Source organism: Notechis scutatus, chromosome 3 (assembly GCF_049901735.1).
Source record: "Notechis scutatus isolate UNSWTSFEM ecotype Mainland chromosome 3, rNotScu1.2, whole genome shotgun sequence".
Classification (NCBI taxonomy): domain Eukaryota; kingdom Metazoa; phylum Chordata; class Lepidosauria; order Squamata; family Elapidae; genus Notechis; species Notechis scutatus.
This window is the reverse complement of record NC_142011.1, coordinates 73,811,467-73,825,468: the sequence shown is the minus strand read 5'-3', so window position 1 is coordinate 73,825,468 and position 14,002 is coordinate 73,811,467. Positions and strand designations below refer to the sequence as shown.

Here is a 14,002-nt window from a genome sequence, read left to right as displayed (position 1 = left end):
GTGGTTGATCTGGATTCTGAGGGGTTTATAGGTCAAAGTGTCTGTTGATGGAATTGCTTGTGGAGTGCCAGGCTTTGATGAACTCATGAGCATGGTTTGCAGATGGGCCACCATCTGCACAGACGCGTTCTGATGGGGCTGGGAAATTGAAGGAATCTGGATGGTTGCACTGGACTAAGCAATGTTTGTGTGTTCTATCTTGCAAAAAAAGAGGCCAGTTGTAAAACCTGTCAGATGAGTGCTGGGATGAAGGCAACGTTGGAAGCTAGGGGTTTTGGGGAAGGAAAAAAAAAGTGCATATTTGAACAGTGATCAGGTGTCAGAGAGAAATTAACAACAACATGAGTAATCAAACAGCATCATCCACACCCTGTTCAACTCTCAGGGTTGGAGTAGCATCAGGAGCACTATAATAAAATTGGAATATGTGGATGAGCTTATATATGCACATGCGTGGTAGTACATTTGGCAGAAGAAGACAAACTGGGATGCATTTGTATTTTGCATATGCCTAGTCAATCAGTCAATTTCTCTCTCTTTCCACATAGTGCAGCCACATCCCAAGGAGAGGCTCATGTTCTATTGGGCCACTGTAACTTTACTAACAAAAATGGACCATATATACAGAAGGATGAACTAAGTAATTTCACACCTCCTTAACTCTGCATGTGGGTTTTGGGCCCACAGCTAGGCAAACATCCTTCATCATTGTGTGCAGCCTTGTAGTTTGTGCAGCTCAGATGAGCTTGGAGAGACAAAGGGTGTAACAACATACTGCAACAGTTGTGAGCACACAGCCCTGAGTCACTCCTGCTCTCAGTTTGTATGTTTTTAAAAAATTAAAGCCTCGAGAAACCATTGTCATTTGAAAGCTAGGTCATTAATCATCTCAGTATGTCATATAATTGGAAAAAACCCCCACTGAATCTGCAGAAACCATCTTCATTTTAGTTTATATTTTGCCTCTGAGTAACTCTTTCAATGTTTTACTTATAGGACTGGAGTTAGTTAATTTGTATTGCATAGCATTTGAGAGGGCAACTCTTCTGCAACCCTTTGGGTTCTGCAGGAATCCATTTCAACCAGCTAATGAGCTTGGGTGGCGCACTGTTGTGTACATTAAATTACAGTAGCAGGAAAGCTGCTGTGATAACTACTTTGTTCACCCTCTTGGGCATCCATAGTATAACCTAAATGTGTCACTTGCTTATTCTTTCATGCAAATCTATTACATGTTGCAGCTTGAAAGAGGAATATAAAATCCTCTAATACGCTCTGAATCTTGTTGCTTTCTTCACAAATTCGTTGTTGTTCTAGCCCCTTGCATGATTATCAAAAGGAGATCCTCCCCCAAGTCTACAGATGTAAAAGCTAGACTGCATTTCTTCATGTGTGGCTTATAGTTTTGGATTTACTTCAAGACGAACGATGTTATGCTATGATGTTATGCTGTGATATTGATGTTTGATTTATGCTCAGAATACATTATTTACACTGTAGTACCAGCACATGAGCTAAGTGAATAAAATGGTTTGGGCTCATCTCCTGAAAAATGGTGGCAGATGATTCCTTCAAGAAAACTGAATTATATGTCTACCTGGGACCTTCATTGTTAGGTATTCCAATAATAACAGCACAGCACTTAATGGACTAAAGATACTCCTTTGTTATCATAGTTATAATTAAATCACTTTCTCCTTGTCCAGGAAATGAAAATTATGGTATTAACATTTCCCAAGATCCACAGTGTCATGTAACAAAAAGTTTCAGCAGCTGGAATCTCTGAAGCACAGTGATATTGTTCCCTGCTCTTACTCAACTCAGATTGGTTTGTTTAAACATTGTTTTGTTTAGATCAGGGGTGGGGAACGATGGCTTGTGGACTTCAACTCCCAGAATTCCTAAGTCTGCATGACTGGCTCAGGAATTCTGGAAGTTGAAGTCCACAAGTCATAAAGGAGCCATCCTTCCCTACCTCTAGTCTAGATTCAAGGTGTGGGATTCTACTGTTTCAGACTAGTTCTATAGAACCGATTGTAATGATTCTGCACAGTTTGGAGAACCGGCACATCATGCCCCTGGCTGGCCCCTCCCTTCCCTGCCCAGTCAGTCCTTATCGCCCATGCACGTCATCATGCACATGCCCGACATTGCTGACTGCGTTCTCCCTTGCCCAGTCACTCCTTAACGTATTTCTTTTTTCCCTCTCCTGATGATCAGCTGTTCCGATGATCAGCTGTGCTGGGATTCCCCTCGCTGTCTTACTGCTTCGCCCAGGAGGCTTCCTTGAGGCCCATGAAGGCAAAAGGAGGGGGGTGCAGCAACCCCCACTCCATTTCTTGCCTTCCTGGGCCCCAGAGATGCTTCCTGGGAACAAAAATCCCCACCAGGAGACTTCCCTGAGGCCCAGAAAGCCAAAAAATGGAGCATGGGGGTGGGTGCTGCATGCCCCCAGTCTCCATTTTTTTGCCTTCCTGGGCCCCAGGGAAGCCTTCTGGAAGCAAAAATGCCCCCAGGAGGCTTCCCTGAGGCCCAGAAGACCCAAAAATGGAGTGTGGAGGGGGGGTGCTGCGTGCCCCCTCAGGAGGCAAAAATGGGGGGGGTGCTGCCAAAAAAAAGAAGAATCCATGCCCACTCAGTCACATGGCCATGCCCACCTAGTCACGTCCACCTAGCCACGCCCACAGACAGGTTGTTAAAATTTTTGAATGCCACCCCTGTCTAAATTGATGTGAGACACAAAAGCCCATCAGTTTCTTTTCCAAAGCAAATTATGGCACTGAGCCTGTTACCAGGGTGAAGAACATCTTATATAGAATTCTGTAGTCATTTCTATCATTACATAACAGGCCTTCTAGATCTAACATGGAAAAAGATAGATTAGTTCCACTGCTGTTGTAGTAACAAATCTAAAAGCACAATTACTTTTTAAAAGAAATTTTAAAGAACTGCTTTCAGGAATAGATTGAGGCCATTGGAATTGGAAGGGCAAAAGCAGGATGATAAATGGTAAGTAAAGCTAGAGATTATTTTCCTACTTGTGACTTAGCATTTTCTAGAGTCATTCAACTAGTGAGGTTTCAAAGTAACAAGAGAAAAGAGTAATGAGAAAAACCTTTGTATCACTTTAGCAAGAGAAGGAAAATGCTATGAAGATACTTTTAATTCACTATTGGGAAAATGTCCAGTCAACGGTAGGTATAGCATCTTAATTTTGATTGTGCCTTTTATCCTTTTACAATGTTACAATGTCGCCAAGAACGCAGGGTAAACAGCTTTACCAAATTATAGCAATAGGACTAAACAAAGGTTAACATCATATTGTAATAGTTAAGGTGCTGACCTAGAATCCAGGAGACTGTCAATTCTAGTTCTGCTTTAGGCATGAAAAACCAGTTGGATGACTTCAGGCCAGTCACTCACTCTTAGCATAACTTATCTCACAGGATTGTTGTTGTGGAGAAAATATGAGGAGGAGAGAGTATTATTTATGTTGACCACTAGAGTTATTTATAAAAAAATAAAGGTGGGATTAAAAAAAATCTAATAAATAGATAATATATAAATTAAAAAAAAACTCTGAACTGACATGAAGACATGAAGTAACAATATTAGCAAAGTCTCCAGTTCTGCTAAAAAGTCAAACAAGTTACCAGCTTTCCTTTAAAAATAAATAAATAAATAAAGCCTATTTGCTTTTCCCTCAGATTCCCTGAAAACTGATTCCTGTCCTCAATTGTCCCAGGATTGCAAATTTCAAATAATATAATCTCTTTCCCAAAAAATTATACTATACTAATTTCTTGATTTCTGGAGTTAATTCTTCCCTTTTCTCAACCACTTTCTATTTCATGTCCTGTTCAGCTGTGTGATTTGATTTTTCAGTCCCTTTCGTTTCTTCTCTTATAGCTTTCTCTCTACTTCCTGCCAGCTCTAGGACTTCCATTTTGAATATATTTTTCAAGTATCACCCTGAATTGTGCTTAGTCTTATTTCTCATGGAAAATCGACTACTTTGAGCTCCAACAATCAGAGCAAATAATATCACACAAATTATCATGGTATGTGGGAATAAGTTTGTCAGAGGGGTGTGTGGGTTGGTAGGTGGGAAGTGTGGTTGCCTAGACAACGATCAGAAAAGAGAGGACATGCACCACAGCTAACCTCTAGGCTGTAAAACAGATGGAGGGAGATTTGTACTTTCAGACTTGCAAGATTCTGTTAATGTAGCCTTCCAGTAAAGCAGAATTAACTCACCTGATCCTGTCTTTTATCATTTTCTGTTTTCTGGTCTACCTGAGAAGGCTGACACCAATTTTACAAGTTTGACAGTAAAAATCTCCTGCCATCTCCCAAGGTCATTTCCACATACCATACACAAATGGAGTAAAATGATTAAGGGCATTACACAGCAAGGCTACCCAAAAACAAACAGCTACGACCTGATGAGCTTCTTTGACTCAGTCAAGTTCCTTCCCTATGACTTTCCAGAAAAGAGGGAAGAGGGATTTCTTATACAGATTTGGGGAAGAAAGAGAAAAAATGAAGATGATGTGCATACAATGGAATTATGGGAATGCCCAAACAAGCAAGAACTGACTGCTTATGCAGAAAACCTAGGTGGGAAGTCTGAGCAGGAAAAGCAGGGTGGCATTTGGAAGACCCCTAAATTTAAAGCTGATTTGTTGATAGAATGTTTTGGACCTTCTTGCTTACAAAGGAAAATTATTACTGAGTGTTTTGTTTCTGTGATGCTTTCAAGCATTTTGTTCCTTAATAGGGTGCTAAGAGCAATTTGAATAGGTCAGGCAGTTCTTTGAATCCCATAGGCTAAGGAAGGAATGTATGCTTACCTTTGGGACCATGTCCCATGAGCTCTTGAATTCAGGGCGTATTCCAGTTCAAAACGGCTACGCAAAGCGGCAACATGGCTACGTCCAGGGCATCCCCGAGTGACTAGGCAGTCTGATGAGGAGGATGGTGACAAGGAACCACTGCTATTGCTGGAGGCTGGTGACATCAGCTAGATATAAGGAAGAGGACATTATCAGTACCTATTTATGACAACCCCAAAGTCCTGTTAGAAAGGCTGATATCCCTCCTATGCATCACAAATGTTTTTGATAATGTCCTCAGCTATTTCCATTAATGGTTTCGTGCTAATTTTTGATTGTCCAATGGAGGACGGCCATTGTAATCTGGGACTCTGGAAACCTTTTTGCTGTTTTTTTTGTCCAAAGATTTAAGTCTAGAATGTATTAGATTTAAGTATAAAATGTAAATCAGTTTCTTTGATCAGCTATTTAAAAAATGATCAGTTTCTTTGTGATGGATGTAAGAGTATTGCTGTATTTATTACTGCGATGAGATCATTTCCCATATAATCCTATAGCAATATATTTAAAAACAATGACTTCATTTTATTGGATAGTTGAAAAGTGTATGGCAATTGCATCAAAACAGTGAGGCAAATCATTAGAATAGGCAATATCAAATGTTGGTAAATAAATAAAAATAATAGAGCTGCAACTTTCTAACGTTTAGGCTAATATTAGCATGCCATGTGAAGTTTCTTCTATAGGGATGAGAAAATGTAATTATTATTTTTAAAACTTTTGCCATCTACCAACTCAATTTCATGTAAAGTTAATCAGAATGAAAGAAACTCTCAATTTAACAGAATAACAGGATGGGTGTCTGTTAAATCTAAATATACAATAAATTGGAAGGGAATTAGTTCTATGTGTAAAATGGTGTTAATGCATGATAAAGTGTGAAATGGGATTTTACAGAAGATAAAATGGTTTTATGTATATATAAAGTAACAAATGGAATTTTACTCATGTATAAAACAACATCTGACATGTGCATTACATCTGAGAAAGGCAATGGTCTAGGTATTATCGCACTAAAGGGAGGAAGGTATGGGTATGGGTATGTATAAAATCTGTTTATTACTCATTTCTTAAAGAATAAGAAGGAAAAAGAACATGCAAAAGGGAAAACACAGTTGGTATAGAAATTTAATATTAATGAAGTAGCTAAAGAAATTAATGAGATTGTATAATAGAGCTCAGTAATGATCAATGAGAAATTAACTAAAAAAACCCTCCAAAGTATATTAAATTATTTTAACAATGTGAGAAAGGATTTGTATTTCTGAATTGAGTGCCAAAATCTCTACTCTTTGTTATTTAACAATATAGAAACAACTAAAACATTATAAATATTTGTTTCCAAATTCCCCTTTGTTATACTCGGATAGGAAAAAGGAATTAATTGTATAGAATATGCCACTTCTTTCTGCTAAATGCTTAGTAGACAGGAGAGATTAGAATGCCTAGTGTGCACCCAAAGAGATCCAAGATTATAGTCACTGTTAAATAGGAGGAGTCAGAGTAGTTTTATTGGATGTTATTTTATTGATTGATCTTACTTTTTCATTACTCTTTATTTATTTTACTCGTATATTATTTATTATTTAAATTATTATAAATAAGAATTTCTTTACTTTTATTATTATTTATTTATAATAATAAGGTAGTCCAATGTTTAGAATGTAATATTGAAGGCTAACTCTGCTCACAGGCTGGAGTTTGATCCTGATGGGCACAAAGTTGGCTCAGCCTTCCATCCTTTTTGAGATCGCACTATAGGGCGCTATATAGATCTATTTATGAGATGTTATTTGGCTGGTTGTTTGAAGACCCAATAGTATTTTGTAATGTGGGTTGTTCCTGGACAAGATGCATCCTCTGTGGAGCACTTGGAGGAGTCTCATGCTCATACATTGAAGCAAGATGTTATAATATTAATTATGCCAAGTGTATGTGATCCAAAACCATTCGTCTTGATTACAACCACTATTTACAACACATGATTATCCATCTAACACATGCAGATTTCGGGATGGCTGTTCATTGTTTGTTCTGAAACTATAAATATTTTGCTTCCAGTTATCCCAAGACCAGTCATTTCCACCTCTCAATGATGTGATTTAAGTAGACATTTAAGTGAATACAAGGCAGCCAGTAACCCATTGGTTACCCATTCCTTTCAGAGATATTGCCTTACTTTTAACAGGAAAACCAAATGACTACAGCGAAAAAAAGTGAAAAAAAGTGGGAGTGACTTCTGACTTCCACTTGTGTTGCTTGTAGGAAGCTGACAGGGAGTATCAGAAATCATTCCTTCTCCTTGCAGGAAACACATAGCAACCTGCCACTTTGCTGGGTGAGTGGAGGAACAGTGAGGCACGGCAAGAAAAACTGTATACCCATTCCCCATCCTGACATGTCTCAAAGAGGAGGATGTAGGGAAGGTGCTGTACAAGTTTTGAGGGGTGCACAGGTTGTGTGAGAGATGCCATATGATGCGAGGAGAGCACACTGGGTGCAGCATGAGTCGGGAAGGTACTTAGGGTATTTTTATGTGAGCAAAAGCTGTCACACAGATTGGGGAAGGTATAAGGGGTCTGTTGCAGGTCAAGGAGGATGCATGGGTTATGCCTAGGCATGTGAAAAAGGGTGTGCCGGTCAAGGAAAATGCATGGGCATGTGGTGCAGGTTGGTGGGGGCTTAGAGGTCTGCAACATGGGTCAGGAATGATGTGCAGGAATGTGCAAGTGGCTGGTATGGCATGAGCATAGAGGGAATGGGTGAGGCTGCACAGGTGGAGGGAGCCTTACCTGATCAACTTAAGAGCTTCTCTGAAGTCTTCCCCATTGCGGACGCTCCCTGCTAGCTTCCCACAGGAAAAGATTTCACTTGTGGGAAGTTGGCAGGGAGCATCAGCAATCATAGCAAAGCTTACACATCCTGCTGGCTTCCCCACTGACTTGTGGGAAGCCGGCAGAGAGTCATGGAAATGATGATCATGTGACTGTGACTGACTACGGCAGTGCTGAAGTAGCAACAGCACAGTGGCAATGAAGCAGCCACAACTTTCCTACTAAGTGTTATTACCATGGGAGTAATGGGTCCTGGAATTCCATGGGTCCTGGAAAATTAGCCATTTGAGTTATCTTGGTTCAAAACTTGTTGCCTTGTGATGCATTGCTTCACCCAGTTGAAGGTTACAGACAAATAGACACAATGGATTTAGTAGTATATAGTTTTAGTCTAGATAACACATACATGACCATAAACTTACAGATAATTATACTAGAGCAGTGATGGCGAACCTTTTTGTTGTGGTGTGTAGAAAGTGCGCATGCCAGCAATAGTGTGTGCACACACATGCCGACACCCACAATGCAATGCACCCCGTCCCCCTGCGCATGCGCATGCACGTGCAACACCCCTGCCCTGCCCCCTTATCTGTACTGTGCATGTGTGTGATTTTCAGCCCATTTGAGGCTGTTTTCGCCCTCCCAGGGCTCAAGGGAAGTGTTTCGGCACTTCCGGTATTTCATGAAGGCCCATTTTTTCAGCCTCCCAAGGCTGTAGAGGCTTCTTCGAGCCTCCGGAAGGGTGAAAACAGCCTCCCCCGAGCTCAGAGGCCAGAGGCTGAAAACGGGCACGTCCGATATTTCCGGAAGGCCCGTTTTTCAGCCTCCCAAGGCTGCAGAGGCTTCCCTTAAGCTTGGGAGGGTGAAAATGGCCTCAAACAGGCCAAAAATCAGCTGGAAGGCTTGCACATGCCCAGTACAGGTAAGTTTGGCTGGAGCTTGTGAGCCCGCACAAATGGCTCTGCGTGCCACCTGTGGCACGTGTGCCATTGGTTCGCCATCATGGCACTACAGCATGAACAGAGCAATTTTCTTTCCATTGGAACTGATATCCTTTACTATCCTATCCACAGGGCAGAGTTTTAATTTGCACATTTTGTTATTAAAAAGATAATTTCTTAGTGAAAACCTGTTTATTTTATTTTTTAAAATTTCCACTTAATGTCAAAGACATGACTGCCTAAGCAGGAAAATCACTGAATACAGCCCCTTTCCTACACTATTCAAAAGATTCTGTAGGGTGGCAATAATGGATAATTTAATTTTTATGCTTATATACCAGAAGGAAGTTTTTTAAATATAGACAACAAACATGCCGAAGAAGTAGCATAAAACTGTTACACTATGATACGACAATTTTTTTTAGAAGCAATATAAAAAACCACATTTTATTTTCTGAAAAGAAAAGGGAGACACAAATCCAAAGAATCTTCATGCCTCAGTCCACATAACTGACTAAGATTCTGCTTAACACTCTTTTATGTGACATTGGAACCCCATTTTGCAAAACCCTCTTTTGTTAACATAATGCCTGGCTAGCTAAATATTGCTAAAATATTGAGAGCTAAATATTGCTCTCAAAATGCCTTGAAAAGTATACAAGCTCCCCTCCTGGATTGCAATTCAGATGAATAATGGATGGAAACTGAACAAGGAGAGGTTTAACCTGGAAATAAGGAAAAACTTTCTGACAGTGAGAACAATCAACCAATGGAACAGCTTGCCCTCAGAAGTTGTGGGAGCACCATCACTTGAGACTTTCAAGAAGAGATTGGACTCCCATCTATCAGAAGTGGTGTAGGGTCTCCTGTTTGGGTGGGGGTTGGACTAGATGACCCACAAGGTCCCTTCCAACTCTATTAAACTGTAATCTGAATGGTTGTCAGTGTATTAGAATAGCAAGCTCTTTTTGAGATGACAGTTAAATGTGAAATATTGCCTCACTGTGCTCCATCCAAGAAATAAACACACTGAGCCTCTCAAAAGTATTTCCACCCTCACATAATATGATCCAGACATTTTACAGCATCCAGGCCACATCCGGCCCTTTGACTATACCTGTCCAGCCCACATGAGGTCAATTAGAAATTAGAAATCATATGTTAGTGCACTGCAGGGACAGGAGAAGAAGCCAAGTTGAGTCTAGCTTTGTGCTGTTGCCTTGTTGCTCTTTCAGTCGGCTGGTGGCCACAGGAGGTGAGGAGAGAAACCTCCGTCTGCATCCATACAGTGCTAGCTCCTTACCTGGAACAACCTGAGGAGATGGCAGTGGCAGTCATTGTATGAGGAAACCTGGGCTTGGCCACCCACCACTGCTTCAGTCAAAGCATGGCCTTGCAGGTGAGCACAGCCAGGAGCTATGGATTCAGTCCTCCACAAAAGTCCCAGTTCCTCATGTAGTTCCTTGGGAACATTAATTGCGTACTCCTATATTATCACCTGCTACTGATAGAACTTGGAAAGTTAAATGGACATCCTGACCACTTAAGAGTGGTGAAATACTTTGGAAATTTTTCTAATACACGTACACAGGTGGTATTTTTAAGAACTGGTTGCTAAAATCAAACATACTTACAGCGCACCAATATTTATCATTCGTGTACTGAAGTTAAGTTTGGCCAGCTCAATCATTTATTTTAGAAAATATTTGATCCATTTTTTCCCTTTTCTTTGCCCTGGTGAAAGGTATCCCTTTCCCTGATGAAACATGAAAGCTTAGTGTCAACTCATACAACATTTGGGGTAACTGCCAGAATCCTGTCTCAAAATCAAGAATAATAGCAATAGCACTTAGACTTATATACCGCTTTATAGTGCTTTACAGCCCTTTCTAAGTGGTTTACAGAATCAGCATATTGCCCCCAATAATCTGGGTCCTCGTTTTACCATTCTTGGAAAGAGGGAAGGCTGAGTCAACCTTGAGCAGTGAGAATCGAACTGCTGGCAGTTAGCAGAATTAGCCTGCATAGTAAGGCCTTGGAAGAGAGCAAGTTTGGTGTAGTGGTTAAAGGCACCAGGATATAAATGGGAAGATCATGAATTCTAGTCTTGCCTTAGGCAAGAAGTTATGGCTCCAGTTCTACATGTCTGAAATTAGGAAGCTGATGTCAGGCTCCAAGCAAGAACGACACACAAAGTTACTTTTGAGCCATTTCCTTTATTGGTCTTCACCTATAGACAGAAAATTGTCCAATTAGAGCAACAATTTGCATCATTAAAGATATACTCTGAGGATTCTAGAGAGGAGCTATCTTAACCCTCTTTCTCTCAACCAAACTATTTAAACTTTGCTGTCTCTTCCTCCTCTGGAATGCAGCCCCTCTGTCCTGGGAATCCAGATTACATTGCACTCTAGATAGAACATTAAAGATACAGTACTTTCAAATACAGCAGCTTTTTTTAAAGCTTATTGTGCTTCTTATATCATTAAATGATGTAATAACAGTCAGAGGTTCAATAGCTTTCACTATTTCCATGCTTAGGACTTCTGCTTTATGATCTGCACTTCTGATAATGTTCCAGTGGTGTGGAAGAAGTGATTGTGGCACCACAGGGCATGGCACTTTGACGGTATTGCTGATTAATTCTAGTTCATTAACTCTAATATTTGGATTCTTTCAAAAGCAACACCATTAAGATACTGCGTACAATATTTTAAAAAACTGGAATACTTTGAATCAAATTGCCTGTAAGCTCTCCTGAAGAGATGCAAATATACCTTGCTTGTGCTAATTAAATTACATTAATCACACTTGGTTAATTAAGCTTTATTTAGCTTCAGTGTGGTCCAGGGGATTAGCTGTGGAAAAACTTTTTGCTCATGTACTCATGTCCACGCTACAACATCAATCCAAACTCCTATCTCTTGGATCACTTTAGTGGTTATAAGGATGAAGACTGAGGTAAATGTAAGATAGTTTAGTCATCATGTTGTAGCATCAATTATAGATTTGTCTGTTCTATTTCTTAAGACTTCATTTTAGAATTATTTTCTACAGAGAGTTGAAGACAAAGGACAAATTTGATCTAATTATTTTAGTATGCTTCTCACATAAAGTTGTTACTGAAGAGAGGGCAAAAACTTAAATAGGTATAAAATCCATGAGTTAGATTTTTTTTCCCCTAGTAGATGATAGCTGAATTTTGTTACATCAATTATTGTTACTCTGCCTACCTGTTGATTTCTTGGGATGTAACCAGAGAGGGGATTCTGTCCATTTGTTGAGCATTTTGACTCTCAGAGAGAATATCCTTAACTATATCTGGTCTACCACGCATGGTCCTCTTTTCCTGCGTTGCTGTCACTAGCCTTTTTTGCTAATAGGGAGCTTTCATTTGTAGCAGCAAATGACACGTCAGGACTGATGGAATTGTATGACTATGTGAAACCATTGGAGACTAAGTTTGATTTAACTCCTTTCCCCTGGTCTTCCAGTCTAATGACAGTGTGACAGATTGAGTGAAGAGGCATTTTGTAATAAAGAAAGGCATTTCTATAATTGTCTTATAGAGACATGTCAGAAAGTGGATCAATAAGACTCTTTCCAATTTGCTTTTTTAAAAAACTTGTTTTGGTGGAGAAAATAAAGGAACTTTTTTTATATAAGTAAAACTGAAAAGCGCAAGGATTTCCACTGCTGGCCAGTAGCTGCTCACTTATTGGCTAGATCAGCAGAGGAATCAGATATTGGCCAAGAAGGATACATTCTGATTGGCAGTTTTTTTTCCTGGTTACAATACAATATTGTTATAATCAGCAAGGAAAATATACAGTATGGATGCCTGGGGTGTATACCCTCATTTTAGTAATTGTTGCTGTTAAAAGGTTATGTAGGTTTTTTACAATGCTTAAGAAACCTGAAAAAAGTGTTCATACAAAAGTGACAAAGGGATTTAAAAAATAAGATTGTTGAGTACATTAGAAAAAAATGATTTTTTTTCCCAAACCACCTTCAATTTTCAGAGTTATTCCTTGTTTTCAGCCAAGAAAAATAATGAGGGGTTTAGGTATTTCCAATTATGATGACCTAGCTTTTTTCCTTTGTTATAGCATTTATTATACTTCTTTTTCATCAAATTGCTTAGTTTGCAAAGAAAACAAATAGCTTAGCTTAGCTATCCAAAGAAAACAAAGTAGAATATCTCAAAAGTATATCTGAGTTTTTCAGTAAGCAATCGATGAATCATTGTTTATTGTTCAAAATTAGCCACCCATATTTAGTAACAGATTTTGTTCTTACCTCTATGTTGCACAGACATTCTTCTAATTTGGACACTACTTCAGAAAACTCAGGTCTTCCCTACAAATGCAGCAAGACAATAACAATATGAATGTTGTGACAATGCCTTTCACATTTTGCAAGCAGGTATTTATAATTTTGAAAACTACTTGCTTGGATCTCAAGGTAGCTTAGCTTAAAGAAGTTAAGAAAAATATTCTTGTTATCTTCTCTATCCTGGAGGCATTTGCAAGTTCCTGGGAGATTGGGTGTGAAATTGTTTCCCTGAATTATATGAAAGTAGGGTAGAAGAGATTAGAACTTCCTACTTTATAATCCAAAAATATTTTTATTTGATTCTTTTTTCCCCATCAACTCTATAGTATGATCCCACATTACTTAGAATAGACCATAATTCTCCATAGGATCTTTTTAGTGATTATAGAGGGATGTATCTTTCTGTGAACTTCATTAAATGATTTATCTTGCAGTTGAAACTACTGAAAAGAATTGTTTTACAGGATCCATGGTGACAGTGACCTGAAAGAAAATGAGAATGTAAAATACACATTCAAGCAAATAGCCATAACAGTGTAATTTTACACATGTATGGATGAGTCTCAATTGTCTATAACACTTTGAGATAAAGGGTTTAGAAATAGGCCCTCGAAAATATCAATTTGCTTTGCAGAAGTGGCCAAAAAGAGGAAATTCTATGTACTGGTGATTATTAGAAAATTGAAGGAAAATGAATGGATAGGAATAGATATAATTTATGGTATGGCATTGTAGTGTACCATTCTTGTTCCTTCATTTCAAAAAGAATATGGAAGACTTGAAAAAAGTGAAGAAAGCAGCAATCAGAAATTGGATCATCTATAAAGAAAGATTGAAGTGTGTTTGAAGATCCAACAATTATGTTTGAGATAGGGATAGAAAAAGGGGTTAAAAGTTATGCATTGTATAAAAAAGCACAGAGAAGTTGTGCTCTTGTTCTTATAATACTAACATTGGACATCATCTAATAAAATGGATTGGTAGCAGATTCAGGGAA

The 14,002-nt window shown here is 39.0% G+C and overlaps 1 protein-coding gene across 2 annotated transcripts in view; it reads right to left on the bottom strand.

The window, feature by feature from the left end:
• LOC113419771 (serine/threonine-protein kinase TNNI3K) overlaps positions 1-14,002 on the bottom strand; it is a 263,727-nt gene that overhangs the window by 15,192 nt on the left and 234,533 nt on the right. For both annotated transcript variants that reach the window (XM_087960477.1, XM_026679341.2), the window contains 2 exons: positions 12,970-13,029; positions 4,854-5,023 (listed from right to left, as the gene is read on the bottom strand). In XM_087960477.1, coding sequence (XP_087816603.1) covers positions 4,854-5,023; positions 12,970-13,029 — 230 coding nt within the window. The remainder of the gene's footprint in view (positions 1-4,853; positions 5,024-12,969; positions 13,030-14,002) is intronic.